The sequence below is a fragment of the Cydia pomonella genome, chromosome 2 (assembly GCF_033807575.1).
Source record: "Cydia pomonella isolate Wapato2018A chromosome 2, ilCydPomo1, whole genome shotgun sequence".
NCBI classification, from domain to species: Eukaryota; Metazoa; Arthropoda; class Insecta; order Lepidoptera; family Tortricidae; genus Cydia; species Cydia pomonella.
In genome coordinates, this window is record NC_084704.1 from 4113641 (window position 1) to 4129546 (window position 15906).

The 15906-nt window shown below is 42.2% G+C and overlaps 1 protein-coding gene across 3 annotated transcripts in view; it reads left to right on the forward strand.

Moving 5' to 3' along the window:
* Positions 1-15752, forward strand: part of LOC133531745 (uncharacterized) — a 35829-nt gene extending 20077 nt beyond the window's left edge. For 2 of the 3 annotated variants that reach the window (XM_061870131.1, XM_061870140.1), the window contains exons 6-9: positions 425-2075; positions 2341-2483; positions 3157-3232; positions 3919-4284. In XM_061870131.1, coding sequence (XP_061726115.1) covers positions 425-2075; positions 2341-2483; positions 3157-3232; positions 3919-4275 — 2227 coding nt within the window. In that variant the 3' untranslated portion in view covers positions 4276-4284. Of the gene's footprint in view, positions 1-424; positions 2076-2340; positions 2484-3156; positions 3233-3918; positions 4285-7638; positions 7729-8558 lie in introns of those variants that run through there. The other variant, XM_061870147.1, reaches the window with a different exon arrangement.
* The last annotated feature ends 154 nt before the right edge of the window (positions 15753-15906 follow it).

Genomic DNA, 15906 nt, shown 5'->3' on the forward strand with positions numbered 1-15906 from the left:
CGAACCTAGGACCATCGGCTGCATATAGGCAGGGTCACTATCCACTAGGCCAGACCGGTCGTCAGTATCAGTTACTCACTCATTTACAGTCAGTATCACTATTCATTTACAAACATTCATACAACGTACAACAAATGGCGCTAGTGTACCGTGCTTCGTACTTTGACTACGATTTTTGAGTAGCATCCATACAGTTTTAGACCACACTTTAAAAATTTCAATACAAATTTTGACTAACTTTTGTTGGAATTCGCTCTTTCTCGAAATAACTTACAACAGTTTTTTTTCTGGTATATTTCGATGTTACTGATCGCCTAAAGTTGATAGTGATCATGTAATCCATCACGTCTATCCACGTTATGATCACTAATTATTATTATTATGCTTGATGTATAATTTTAATAAATAAAAATATTTGTTGTAGATTCCAGTTACAATTTGAGCGGTTGGTGGTGCTGGACTACATCATAAGGAACACGGACCGCGGCAACGACAACTGGCTCATCAAGTACGACGCGCCGCACATCACGCCTCGAGGGGACGTCGACATGACCGACCCTACTGTAAGTAACGTCATAAAGAACACGGACCGCGGCATCGACAACTGGCTCATCAAGTACGACGCGCCGCACATCACGCCTCGAGGGGACGTCGACATGACCGACCCTACTGTAAGTAACGTCATAAAGAACACGGACCGCGGCATCGACAACTGGCTCATCAAGTACGACGCGCCGCACATCACGCCTCGAGGGGACGTCGACATGACCGACCCTACTGTAAGTAACGTCATAAAGAACACGGACCGCGGCATCGACAACTGGCTCATCAAGTACGACGCGCCGCACATCACGCCTCGAGGGGACGTCGACATGACCGACCCTACTGTAAGTAACGTCATAAGGAACACGGACCGCGGCATCGACAACTGGCTCATCAAGTACGACGCGCCGCACATCACGCCTCGAGGGGACGTCGACATGACCGACCCTACTGTAAGTAACGTCATAAGGAACACGGACCGCGGCAACGACAACTGGCTCATCAAGTACGACGCGCCGCACATCACGCCTCGAGGGGACGTCGACATGACCGACCCTACTGTAAGTAACGTCATAAAGAACACGGACCGCGGCATCGACAACTGGCTCATCAAGTACGACGCGCCGCACATCACGCCTCGAGGGGACGTCGACATGACCGACCCTACTGTAAGTAACGTCATAAGGAACACGGACCGCGGCATCGACAACTGGCTCATCAAGTACGACGCGCCGCACATCACGCCTCGAGGGGACGTCGACATGACCGACCCTACTGTAAGTAACGTCATAAAGAACACGGACCGCGGCATCGACAACTGGCTCATCAAGTACGACGCGCCGCACATCACGCCTCGAGGGGACGTCGACATGACCGACCCTACTGTAAGTAACGTCATAAGGAACACGGACCGCGGCAACGACAACTGGCTCATCAAGTACGACGCGCCGCACATCACGCCTCGAGGGGACGTCGACATGACCGACCCTACTGTAAGTAACGTCATAAGGAACACGGACCGCGGCATCGACAACTGGCTCATCAAGTACGACGCGCCGCACATCACGCCTCGAGGGGACGTCGACATGACCGACCCTACTGTAAGTAACGTCATAAGGAACACGGACCGCGGCAACGACAACTGGCTCATCAAGTACGACGCGCCGCACATCACGCCTCGAGGGGACGTCGACATGACCGACCCTACTGTAAGTAACGTCATAAAGAACACGGACCGCGGCATCGACAACTGGCTCATCAAGTACGACGCGCCGCACATCACGCCTCGAGGGGACGTCGACATGACCGACCCTACTGTAAGTAACGTCATAAGGAACACGGACCGCGGCATCGACAACTGGCTCATCAAGTACGACGCGCCGCACATCACGCCTCGAGGGGACGTCGACATGACCGACCCTACTGTAAGTAACGTCATAAGGAACACGGACCGCGGCAACGACAACTGGCTCATCAAGTACGACGCGCCGCACATCACGCCTCGAGGGGACGTCGACATGACCGACCCTACTGTAAGTAACGTCATAAGGAACACGGACCGCGGCAACGACAACTGGCTCATCAAGTACGACGCGCCGCACACCACGGCTCGAGGGGACGTCGACATGACCGACCCTACTGTAAGTAGCTACGGAAGCCTGCCAGAATCTCGTAAATCTTTCCATTTCTTCCCTTATGTATTGCCTTCGGGGTGGCGTAAAGCGACATCTACGGTGACAAAAGTATATAAATACATTTTGTTCTCTTATTGAATAAGAAGATTGTTGGATGTTGCAGAACTGGCAGACGCCGGAAGTGTCGATAGCGGCCATCGACAACGGGCTGGCGTTCCCGTTCAAGCACCCGGACTCGTGGCGCGCCTACCCGTACCACTGGGCCTGGCTGCCGCACGCCAAGCTGCCCTTCTCGCAGGAGACCAAGTGAGACCACTTCATGTCACTCTTATACCTGCAATGTCTCTGCACTAACTGTCACTATAGTATAAAATCTCTAAGAATTAACTTTTGACACTTGAGTATTGACGTAATTAGTGATGGGGCTAAGACGTATCAAATTCAGCGATTAATTATGAATTGTTCGAATCGATTTTACTACAACAGATTTTTTCTTGTTATAGGCCTATATATTTAGTATCACAAATCTTCTCAAATTAATAATTGTTATCGACTAATTATGTATGACATTATAATATTTCCATAATTAATACACTATATTTATATTGCCTATTGATTACACAATCGATTTTTATCGACTTACGGAAATGTTACATGAATCGGAACAGCAGACATGGTCACAACACTAAATTTAAAAAAAAACGAATACTTAAAAATACCTAAGTTTCTACCAAAGCAAATACCTAGGAAGACACAAATTATTATTTCTAGATTTGGTATATGGTCTGGAAATTACATATAAAAAATAAACAAAATTAATATTCTTGTAAGCTCAGAAGTTATCGCTACAGGTCTAGAAGCAGAAATACGACGTTAATATTTAATGCTGTATACAACCTATAAAGGAACCACGAGTTATGAAAGTAACAAATGAACGCTTGCCAAGAGCTTTAACTTGAACATTGTGTCGTTGTTTCAGAGACCTAGTACTGCCGTTGTTATCAGACATGAACTTCGTCCAGGAACTCTGTGATGAATTACATTTATTATTCAAAGTAAGTATACTGTAGAAATATTGTAACATGAATTCTGCTCAAAATATTTAAAAAAACCGTAGAACATTATTACACAAATTGACTAAGTCCCACAGTAAGCTCAATAAGGCTTGTGTTGAGGGTACTTCGACAACGATATATATAATATATAAATATTTATAAATACTTAAATACGTAGAAAACATCCATGACTCAGGAACAATATCCATGCTCATCACACGAATAAAAATGCCCTTACCAGGATTTGAACCCGGGACCATCAGATTCATAGGCAGGGTCACTACCCAATAGGCCAAATCGGTCGGTGTAATTGTATATGATATATTATATGAACATATCAGTAAAATTTATTTCGTTTTAAATGCGCTATGTCCAATACGACGCTCCTATCTATTCCATCTCATCATCCCATATTGTTACTGCCGAGTCGGTTCAAACATATGCTATGTTTTTTAATGATATAGTAGGCAAACGAGCAGACGAATAGCCTGATGGTAAGCGAATACCGACGCCCATAGACACCTGCACTACCAGAGGGGGAGCAAGTGCGTTGCCGGCCTCGGGAGTACGCTCTTGAAGGTCGTATTGGTTTGGACCTACCGCGGGTGACACATCATCCCACAGTTTAGCGTAGACGTAATGTAGGATATTTTGATGAATAATACATAATAGTATTGTTTGTGCAGCAAGACAAGGGGTTTGACAAGGGGCTGTTCGAGCGGCAGATGTCCGTGATGCGCGGCCAGGTGCTGAACCTCACGCAGGCGCTCAAGGACGGCAAGAGCCCCGTGCAGCTCGTGCAGATGCCCGCCGTCATCGTCGAGAGGTACTACTCACTGACAACACGAGGGGTTCCACAAGGGGCTGTTCGAGCGGCAGATGTCCGTGATGCGCGGCCAGGTGCTGAACCTCACGCAGGCGCTCAAGGACGGCAAGAGCCCCGTGCAGCTCGTGCAGATGCCCGCCGTCATCGTCGAGAGGTACTACTCACTGACAACACGAGGGGTTCCACAAGGGGCTGTTCGAGCGGCAGATGTCCGTGATGCGCGGCCAGGTGCTGAACCTCACGCAGGCGCTCAAGGACGGCAAGAGCCCCGTGCAGCTCGTGCAGATGCCCGCCGTCATCGTCGAGAGGTACTACTCACTGACAACACGAGGGGTTCCACAAGGGGCTGTTCGAGCGGCAGATGTCCGTGATGCGCGGCCAGGTGCTGAACCTCACGCAGGCGCTCAAGGACGGCAAGAGCCCCGTGCAGCTCGTGCAGATGCCCGCCGTCATCGTCGAGAGGTACTACTCACTGACAACACGAGGGGTTCCACAAGGGGCTGTTCGAGCGGCAGATGTCCGTGATGCGCGGCCAGGTGCTGAACCTCACGCAGGCGCTCAAGGACGGCAAGAGCCCCGTGCAGCTCGTGCAGATGCCCGCCGTCATCGTCGAGAGGTACTACTCACTGACAACACGAGGGGTTCCACAAGGGGCTGTTCGAGCGGCAGATGTCCGTGATGCGCGGCCAGGTGCTGAACCTCACGCAGGCGCTCAAGGACGGCAAGAGCCCCGTGCAGCTCGTGCAGATGCCCGCCGTCATCGTCGAGAGGTACTACTCACTGACAACACGAGGGGTCCACAAGGGGCTGTTCGAGCGGCAGATGTCCGTGATGCGCGGCCAGGTGCTGAACCTCACGCAGGCGCTCAAGGACGGCAAGAGCCCCGTGCAGCTCGTGCAGATGCCCGCCGTCATCGTCGAGAGGTACTACTCACTGACAACACGAGGGGTTCCACAAGGGGCTGTTCGAGCGGCAGATGTCCGTGATGCGCGGCCAGGTGCTGAACCTCACGCAGGCGCTCAAGGACGGCAAGAGCCCCGTGCAGCTCGTGCAGATGCCCGCCGTCATCGTCGAGAGGTACTACTCACTGACAACACGAGGGGTTCCACAAGGGGCTGTTCGAGCGGCAGATGTCCGTGATGCGCGGCCAGGTGCTGAACCTCACGCAGGCGCTCAAGGACGGCAAGAGCCCCGTGCAGCTCGTGCAGATGCCCGCCGTCATCGTCGAGAGGTACTACTCACTGACAACACGAGGGGTCCACAAGGGGCTGTTCGAGCGGCAGATGTCCGTGATGCGCGGCCAGGTGCTGAACCTCACGCAGGCGCTCAAGGACGGCAAGAGCCCCGTGCAGCTCGTGCAGATGCCCGCCGTCATCGTCGAGAGGTACTACTCACTGACAACACGAGGGGTCCACAAGGGGCTGTTCGAGCGGCAGATGTCCGTGATGCGCGGCCAGGTGCTGAACCTCACGCAGGCGCTCAAGGACGGCAAGAGCCCCGTGCAGCTCGTGCAGATGCCCGCCGTCATCGTCGAGAGGTACTACTCACTGACAACACGAGGGGTCCACAAGGGGCTGTTCGAGCGGCAGATGTCCGTGATGCGCGGCCAGGTGCTGAACCTCACGCAGGCGCTCAAGGACGGCAAGAGCCCCGTGCAGCTCGTGCAGATGCCCGCCGTCATCGTCGAGAGGTACTACTCACTGACAACACGAGGGGTCCACAAGGGGCTGTTCGAGCGGCAGATGTCCGTGATGCGCGGCCAGGTGCTGAACCTCACGCAGGCGCTCAAGGACGGCAAGAGCCCCGTGCAGCTCGTGCAGATGCCCGCCGTCATCGTCGAGAGGTACTATTAACATTTGCACTTAAATAAGTGGCCACACTTTGGCCGCCAGAGACAGCAGCTGACGAGCGCGGCAACGGCACAATATCAGGGCGTTTTCTAAAATTAATCTTGAAAACCTGATTCTTACATTACTGATCTGCACTTTCTTCGGCTCATTCGACTCATAATCATTAGCATTCTCCATTCTACCATTTTTTAAATGCCCCATAATGTCCGTTCCATTACGTCACGAATTAGTGTGAAAAAAAATTTCACTTGTGTGAGCGTGACCTAGTGGAAACTACAACCTCCATACAAATTGTTGGGACATTTTTTTATCATGAAAACTAAATATGCCAGTGAGTTGAAACAACCCAAAAACCAGTTTTGTGAGAATTAGGCCTATTTTTAAGAGAAGGTTCACGATGCTTGTACATCCGAAATTACAAACAAAATTCGATTATAATTTTATAACCTCAAGGTCGTTTTTCGGCTTGTAGATTTAGACCAGTGAGACTACAGGACAGGGGTTAAGTTTCGAACGGCGCTGCCAATCATCAGAATACACTTATATTTTCGTAGCAATGCAAGCAATCCTTAACTTGAATAATGTAATAAACATTATATTCTCAGGGAGGAACTTTAATTTCTTACTTCATAAAAAAATCCAAACTAGAATCCCTTACTTACGCCCAGGATTCTATTCAGAAATGTATCGCTTGGCTCTGGCTTTTAAACTTAAACTTTAAACTAAAAATGTAAACAGGCAGCCACTCGCTTGATATTTTTCAACGAAATCTATTGCCTAGGTAATGTCACGGCAGGTAACTACAGCCACCAAAAGCAAGTGAATGCGTGGACGAATTATTGGTCCCTTGTAATAGGGTACTAAAGTCAAATTTTGACTGCTAGTCTATGGAAGGTAGAGGCAAGGAACAAAATCTCCATATACCAAAAAGTGCTACAATACCTAGAATACTTGAGAAAAAAAGCTAATCATAGACAGCTCACTTCACTCCGTCAATAACGCCTAGGTTCTTAGCTACTCTGGAGAGATTTGGAACTAATATTTATAGCTGACAGCTGGACACTTTTGCAACAATTCTGCCTAAGAAGTTGCTGTTCGTTGCCTCTACCTTCCATATGCTAGTCAAATCAGTTTCGTTTTCGAACTGTCAAAACGATTTGCAACTATGGAATTTATATGAAATACTAGCTAATAATGACGTCACGGTATTTTTTTCTACTCTTTATTAGTTCTATACGACTTATAAAATAGAAATTGTGTTTAAAAATAACTTCTGTCTACGTTTATCTATTATGACGAAAGTGGAAGATGCGCGCGAAATCGCCTTTCCATACAAACGTAGTCCTCATTTTCCTCTCTGGATATTAACATAATTGAAAATATTTTGACAATTTGTTGTATATCAACTACAGCTATGCCCCTAGATTGATTGATTTTTTTAGATTTTTTACTTATTATAAGAGTTAGGAGCATTTAAAAATCTGTGTGAAATCTGTTTTTCGCTCCTAATTTTTACAATAATAAAAAAAATCTATTAAAATCAAACGTAGGGGCATAGCTATGGTTAATACAAATCAAATTAAGTAAAAATATTTTTCATAATTTTAAAATCCAGAGAGGAAAATGGGGAATACGTTTGTATGGAGAAGCGGCCGTCCCCTTTCCTCTGAATGTTCTGGTGCTTTATTTCATGTATGGTGTGATGGAATCTGCTAACGTTTTGTTGGCAGGTCCAAGAACGGGTCGACGTCCTCGCGGTTCTTCGACTCGTTCCAGCAGCGCTTCCAGCACAAGTCGCCCTTCTTCTCGTGGTGGTAGCGGTGAGTTCACATACCACTATTTTCTTTAGGTAATAGTACATTACTATAGAGGACGGGAAACGAAGGGTTGCAGGCCAAGTAGATATAGACGGCCGAGCGTAGCGAGGGGTCATTTTTTAGCTTTGATGATTCACTTGAAGATTAGTCACATTTCCTGAAAGTGAAATCTAATTTGAACCTTAAATCCGAATGCTAAAGTTGAAACTCTATTGGCGCGTATGCGGTCCATAAATCGTACTATGCCTGGAAAAGGGTTAAGGCATAGTATGTATAAGTTACTGTACGGTTTACAAAATGTGCTAGTGCTGCACTCTGGCGGCAGAACATTGCAGTAATACCTCCTGTTGTTAACGGCTTGTTAAACTTGACAGACGTTTATGAATAACGCCAAAGGAAAAATCTATACCAAACCTGATTCGTCCTATTTGCTTCAAATTTGATAACTAATGTAGATGGCGCTATTCAGCTCCGTACACAGCGCGGTAACTCTGGTTGCCAAAAGTTTGACAATTGTCAGACTTGGGACATGTTTTTTTCGTAGACTATACTCAACATACGCAGTTAATGAATCTTTGATGTTAAAGTTGGAAATCAGAAATCACTACATCTTATAAAACAGTCCCCCGCCGCGTCTGTCGGTGTGTATGGATGTTCGCGATAAACTCAAAAACTACCGAACCGATTTTCATGCGGTTTTCACCCATTAATAGAATGATTCTTGGTTAGGTGTATAATTTGCTTGTGTGAATCGTGCGAAGCGGGTCGCTAGTTAGAACGAATTTTCTTGTACCGTTTTTATTCCAATATGTGACTTATTTTTTCTGTTTCAGAACTAAACAAATGGTGATAATACGCGGTGAAGCTAATAGTAAAACAATTGTATCTATATTTATGTATGTATTGATGTAAATTATGTACTGCTGGATTATGTAACTTAATTTATACTATAGTTTTATATCTTTATTAAAAAATGTACAACTTGTATACAGTGGCGCGGCGCCTATCTTTGACTTGAATTTTGGTTTCTTAATGTAAAGTTTGTGACATTTTGAATTGTCATTTATTTCCTGGAACAGTTTATTGACCTAACTGGTTATTTCTGATAGGATAACTAATAACAAAGAGCTATTGATTGTAGCAAAGAGGTCAAGTCTAAGAAATAGAGGTGCACTCTATACTCTAAGCCAGTTGAGGGTAGATAAAATATTACATGATCAAATATTGTAGGTTCAAGTCCGGTTGTTCAGTGACAGATCCAGGTGGTTTTGTGTTTGGTTGGTTAACCAATAAATGTTATTACTACCCAAAAATGTACAAATTGTTTGTTTACATTTATTTAAATACCTAAAGATACAGAGTATAGTTTGAACGTCGTCGACAGGTGGCACTGTACTGTGCTATATTTTTTGTGGTCACTGAATTGTTAAACAACTTTGGCAACCAAAGTTACCGCTTGTAGAGACCGTGTGTGTTGGAGGGTCTACCATCTCGGGACCTGAAGCGAAAGATCTATTTCGCATTGTACGGTCTACCATCTAGTGGTTTAAATCTAAAAATCTTGGCTTCTGTGCTGCCATCTACAGTTCATACACGCTCCCTATTGTATGGTACCGTATAGTGACATCTGCTGCCCCTGTCTAATTCGAGGCACGCATGTGTCTTAGACTTTACACATCTTAGACAACCAATGGATCTTTGCAAATAATAAATAAATGATTCTAGGAAATAATCAAATTTAAATTTTGTTAACTGCGTACTTGAGGGAACAAAATTGATTGATAGGTTCTCAAATGTTAATTAGGTTTTTACTTATTTTACTCGATGCAAAGTACTAAGACTAAAATCCTAGAATTATAGGTAAGGTCAATACGGCTAAGTGTGGCCGGCCGTCACATTAGGGCCTGTATACACATTTATTAGTGTTTATTGCGCGTTCATGCATTTGCTACTTGCGTTTAGTGACAAATGTATGAACTCGCCCTAAACACTAATCAATGTGTAAACAGACCCTAATGTGAAGGTTAGACACACTTAGCCGTGTTAAAGAGAATTTGAAATAGAGGTGGATTGTCAAAGAAAACTTTGTAGCCACAGTAAATTTTTTGACATCTTTCGACACATAAATAAAACTTTTAGAATGCCATTTGACTTTGATCCTTATTCTTTCACTGATATGATCGCTCGAAACGATGCCGCCATACTTTTGACCTATGATCTATTAGATGGCGCCACTTTTTAATATTTAACAAATTTAACACATCGAAAGAATAAAGATCAAAGTCAAATGGCGTTCTAAAAGTTTTAATCACGCGTCGAAAAATTTAATTTCAAATGTACTCGTATTTAAAATTCTCTTTGTCCGTATTGACCTTTCATATTTTACTCCACCCAAAGTACTGGACTGTTAAGTCCTAGAATTCTAGGGATCATAAGATCATAGAGCAAACTTTATTTATTTTTTGTATAAAAATCTAATTTACTTATTCGTTCAGTGCTTACGCACTAAATATTTCCATCATGAACTTGCATTAAGCAGCTTGCTACTTTTTTACAATTTAAATATATCACTAATATAATACTACAAAAACAGTGGTTCAGTACAAAGTGTATGTTTTAAATATTTTTTTAATCAGCAGTACTAAGTAGAAAATTTGTTTTTATCAGTACAGGGGGCCTAGCCAAAATGACAATCGTTGATAAAAAACGACTATTGGAACTTAAATAATACATGGAAATACAAGTTACGCGACTTTCGGTAGAATTTGGGGATAACAGCCCGATATATGTTTTTCTTTTCGTCAGGTGTTGGTACAATCGTACATCGGATTGTCATATTGGCTAGGCCCCCAGTTAACCACATAAAACGTACTTTTCTTACATGGTACATGAAAGAAGTAAACGTGCAGTGAAATACATCTACTACTGTAATGAGTAATGAATTAGGGGTCATGTTCAGACCAAAACTAGTCGAATGTTTTACTGAGATATTTTTTTATATTTTACTTTCGTATTACAAAACTAATAATTATCCAAAACTGTGTGCTACTCTGTACACTTTAGCAAACTCGTCTCCATTAAGTACCTTATAAAATGAAAATCTAACTCAGTTTTAAAAATATACCTCAAAAAGTTATCAATCACTAGTTGACGGTTTGTAAAGGTAATACGTTGTATTGACTACCGACATCTACATTTTTATATTAAAAATTAGCTTAACGACATATATTTAGAAATCAATAGTTCGAGATTACCTGTGTAAGTATAATAAAACAAGTAAATTATTTGACTATTTACAAGTTATAATCAATTCACATACCATACCGCAAAAGCTCTGATTGTAAAGTTATATTTAGTTTACGCCCTGTAGTATAATATAAGCAAATTTATAGTTAAAAACAACATTGCCTAGGCGAAATAAAATCGTTTAAGTCCTGTGCACACCGGATGCGTGTGCGTATGCGTAGACGTGCACGTGCACGGTGTGCTCTGGCTTTTATGTCAACTTCGCTTAATAATTTATTTTTATTTTCTTTTCTATGTGTAAAAATACAAGGTTCAAATAGGTTTATTATTGTAGTTTTTTGTATATTACCTTTTTTATTTTTGTATAATATCAGCATGTTTTAAATTAACCCTTTTCCAGGCCGCACTTATCTACGATAGGTTATCTAGCTTAGATGATTCATTCGAAGATAAGTCATATAATAATTTGAACCTTAAATCGGAATGTTAAAGTTGAAATTCTATGGGCGTATGTGGACGATAAATTGGACTATGTCTGGAAGAGCGTTAAGTAACATGCTTAAACTATTGCTTGTATTGTACTATAGCTGTCGATTAAGTTTTAGTGTAAGGATTTGTTAAAGTTTGTCTATGGCTTGCCTATTTATTTCGATCCTCGGTCATAGCTCATAGTACAAAATGTGTTATTCAATATATGAATATTTGGTTACGATATTGTATTTTCTTTGACAGAACTGTGTGAGCACGGCACGTGGATATCCTTTGCTATTTCCAAAATAAGTAACATTAAAATATCGAAGCTTACAATAATGTTTATTCATTTCCTTGTAAAGCGTAAGATGGACCATTTTTTTTAGTTGTACACGACATTATTTTTAATTTTTATGTTGTTTCTATTTGGAGCTCTTTCGATCATAATAGGAAAAAAGTGACCCAAATTATCCACACATTGTTCAATCATTTCGTTGCAGTCATACAAAGTATATGAAAAATGGTAACAGAATGGAAAAATCTTGGGACAATTTATTTTCTCGTATCAGGATCGAAAGAGTTCGGGATTCTGACTTGCTAAATTATAAAAATTAACAAATGAAAAAAACACTGTAGTGTAACAACTTAAAATAAAAATGGACCTAATCGACTTTCAATTTCAAGAAGGGTTCTCATTTCAGTTAGCACGTTTTTTTCGACTTTGCTGGAATATGTCTGTGCTCACACGATTCTGGTAGTTCATTCTCTAGACAATAGTAGAAAATCTTTCCGAATGCACTCTTCTCATATGTAATAAAGTAGTTCAATTTACTTGGTAAAGAGATCAAGTGCCTCTCGCATTATGATTCTTAATTTGTTAAAAATTCTATTGTACAATCTTATAAGCTTGGACAGTGATGTTTGTTACTTAATAATACTACTAAATTTCCTATTGCCTTTAAGACCTGTACACACCGGATATGTGTGCGTAAACTTGCATACAGTAGGCACTCGGTAATCTGAAACCCTAATTTTTCCCTTTTGCCGGATTCATGGAAGTGCCGAATTAGTGGAGATGTATGGGAAATATAAGCACGAAAACAAACACGTGGCAATACTGAACAATGCAACCACTCTGTAATCCGGCGTTCGGCTATGTAAACTGCTGGATTAAAAAGCAGGTCATCAAAGACGCTAACCGCCCGATTATTGGACGTGCCGGATTGACGAGCATCGGATTACCAAGCGCCTACTGTATACAGATCCTTAAAAGACACGGTACACCGCTTGCGTGATGTGTGTGCGCTTGGCTCGCAACGTGTTTGGACACGTGCACGTCTACGCACACGCAGCCAGTGTGCTCTACCCTTTAGGTCTACAGCTTATTTCAGACGGTTGGTTTGAAAGTCATTGTGGCTCAGTAAATAGATATCCACCTCAATAACCGTTTGATTCATTTGGTAAGGCTGTAGCAACTGATACGATTGATATCTTATTTATGAAGTAGCAGAAGCTAAAACGAATTATAGAGCAATTAACTTTTCAGTGGCTTCAGTGCCCAGTGATTCCATATAGTGTCGGTACAAAATCCTATGATGTCGGTATAAGACATATATATAAGTGCCTGGGTTCCCAATAGTGGCAACTCGAGTCTTTAGAGTCTAAATTGAAGAACTCTACTTGTTTTTACGACACTCAAGCCCCGACCCTTATTGAGTCTTTTTTAAGCGCAACTAAAAAAACTCGAGTCTCCGAATAAAGACCAGTCAACAATTTTATAGGTTTTACCTAAACAACAGTAAAGGAAATAGGCGTTATTGTATGATTTATGTTATGTATATCCATGAATTTTACATTAAGGCAAGGGATTTCGAAGTTATTTATTAAAAAACTACAAATTCCGAAAAGGACTCAAGTATCTACAAAACTCGAGTTTCGTCTTAATTATAAGAGTCTGAAATCTAATGATCACTGAGACGAGTCTTAAAGTAGAGGACTCATAGGACTCGAGTCTTAACCAACACTAGTTCCCAAGGGTGATCAGTGATCACTGAAACGACAATCTTTCAAGGGGAGCCGCCGTCATGGACATAGGAAATGCGGTAACTGTAGTGGACATGTCAAGTTTAAGTTCCGGAATTATTCCACTAGGGGGCAGACCGTATGCGGCTGCGTATTCAAAATGTTGGAGCCGTGCACGCGCACGTCACGCAAGCGGTGTGCCGTCTCATAAATATCTTTATATTAGGACGCGCACTTCTACGCACACGCATCCGGTGTGCACATGCCTTTAGTGCAGTGGTGGGCAAACTTTCTTCATGAGGGGCCAGAAAGTTTAAGAAATTTAAGAGGAGGGCCAAAATTGCAGCATAAATATATTTTACTTTGCTATTAACGTGGCCCACGTTAATAGCAAAGCAAAATGCCAATGCCATATACTAACTATTTCATAGGACCGGAGGAGGGCCGAATAAAATCCTTTCGCGGACCGTACTTTGCCCATCACTGCTTTAGTGTGAAGTGTTAATCAAGGCAGACACTCCAACGGGCACCGTTCCTACATGATTACATCGTAGGTTATTTATTTAGAACCATAAGTTATTATTACAATGGAGGAGCCATACCAAACATTGCAATTCTCGCAATCGCAACCTGTACCACGCGACCAAAACGTTGTAAGCGCCGTAAAATTCATGGTACTTACACGTTTAAGTCGTGAGTTTCACGCTCCGCATCTGTAGTTTGTTGTCAAAACAACTCATGGCGCAAAATAATGATTCTCTGTGTCGGTTTTATACGTAGTAATAATAGGCCAATGTACATGTACCTATTTTAAAATCTGTCCAAGTTCTTTCGCATCTAGTAGACGTATTGTACAAGGGAAAGGCGTGAGATCACCCGTTACGGTGTAAAGTAGTTAGTAACGTTGTAAAACGCGCACACAACACTAAGAACCTGGTTTCATTAGCAAAGTTATTGATTATTTAAGTACATTAAACAATGATAATAAATACCGAATATCATTTTGGCAGCTCTTCATGCATAATGAGTAATTTTCTCAAGTTTTCTTCTCAATTAAGCTTTAAGAAAAATAAACATACAAATGAACATTGTAAGTAAAAAAAACGCTTGTAAAATAGTAGGTATATTGCGATACAAGTGCGAAAAGTAGGAAATTCGCGACGAGTAGTGATGAATTAAAACACGATCAAAGGGAGTTTTAAATCAACACAAGTTGCGAATTACTTTTTCGCTCGTGTATCGTACAATTTAACAATGCATATGGTACTTTAAATGTTCTACAGGCACGTAAAGTGCTAATTCCGTAAAGTGCAGGTTCAAACTGATATATTCGCTAACGTTTGCGTAACTTACTTTCTGTACATGTCACTCGCACTAATATATGATAAAGTACGAGTAGGTTATGCACGCGCTAGCGAATACGTCAGTGTGAAACTGGTGGTAGACGTACTGGTCGCCAATCGTATTAAATAGCTCTGTTTAGTAATTTTTCAAGTCTATATGAATTACCTATTAATTTTTGATGTTGTGTGCGCGTCCTGTTAATACAAAATTAATCGATAGTTAGACGGAAACTGATATAAATATGTTATGTGTAGCGGCGAGTGAGATGCATGTCTGCGGGACATGTGTTGCCATTTAGTTTATCGCTGGACTTATTTTTCTGACAATATCAGATAAATTGGTAATCAATATCAACTAAATGACAGGATATGTCACTTTTTTGGCTATGCTATGGGAAGAAAAAATAATTTACTAATAATTTTTTTGAGTGTATTTTCTAAAGGGCTTATTTCTCTATGAAAACCATACAAAAATAAGCCAAACCATACAAGGTGATGGTTCAAGATAGGGGGCTGAAAGTTACGGTGTTTCTATATTATAAAATGACAGTATAAAAATCCGATATTCGTCACAGAGGCCACTTCTCCTTCCTTAGCCTGCTAGACCCTTTTGTTAGACTTTATGTTAATGTAATTAGGTTTACGAATGGTCACTTTATTGTGCGAACGACGCTACAAGAAAATCACGACTCTAATGTCAACGCGTTAAAATATATTTTCGAACAATGTTTGTCTACGTAGTCAGTGGATAAAATCTCCAAAAAGGCGAGATTGCGAGGGGCTGGTCCTTATTCGCAATCATAAGTAAATGTTATCTTCCCATACAAAGCGTGAGAATATCACCTGTACATAGTTTTAAAGATTTTGTTCCATGGTTATTTCATGTTTATAATATGCATTATTTAATTTTGGAGAAAAAAAATATAATCACCAATTGCATTTTAATATCTTTGTTTTATTCCTTGTTGCGGCGTTCCTTCAAGACCTAGACCATCCAAAAGGCTGCTGCTGCTGGTGGGCAGTGTATAGTCGCCATCAAATATATCGGAGCGGCCGAGGTGATCAAAAATATCTGAACACGCAGTCACGCACTCTAACG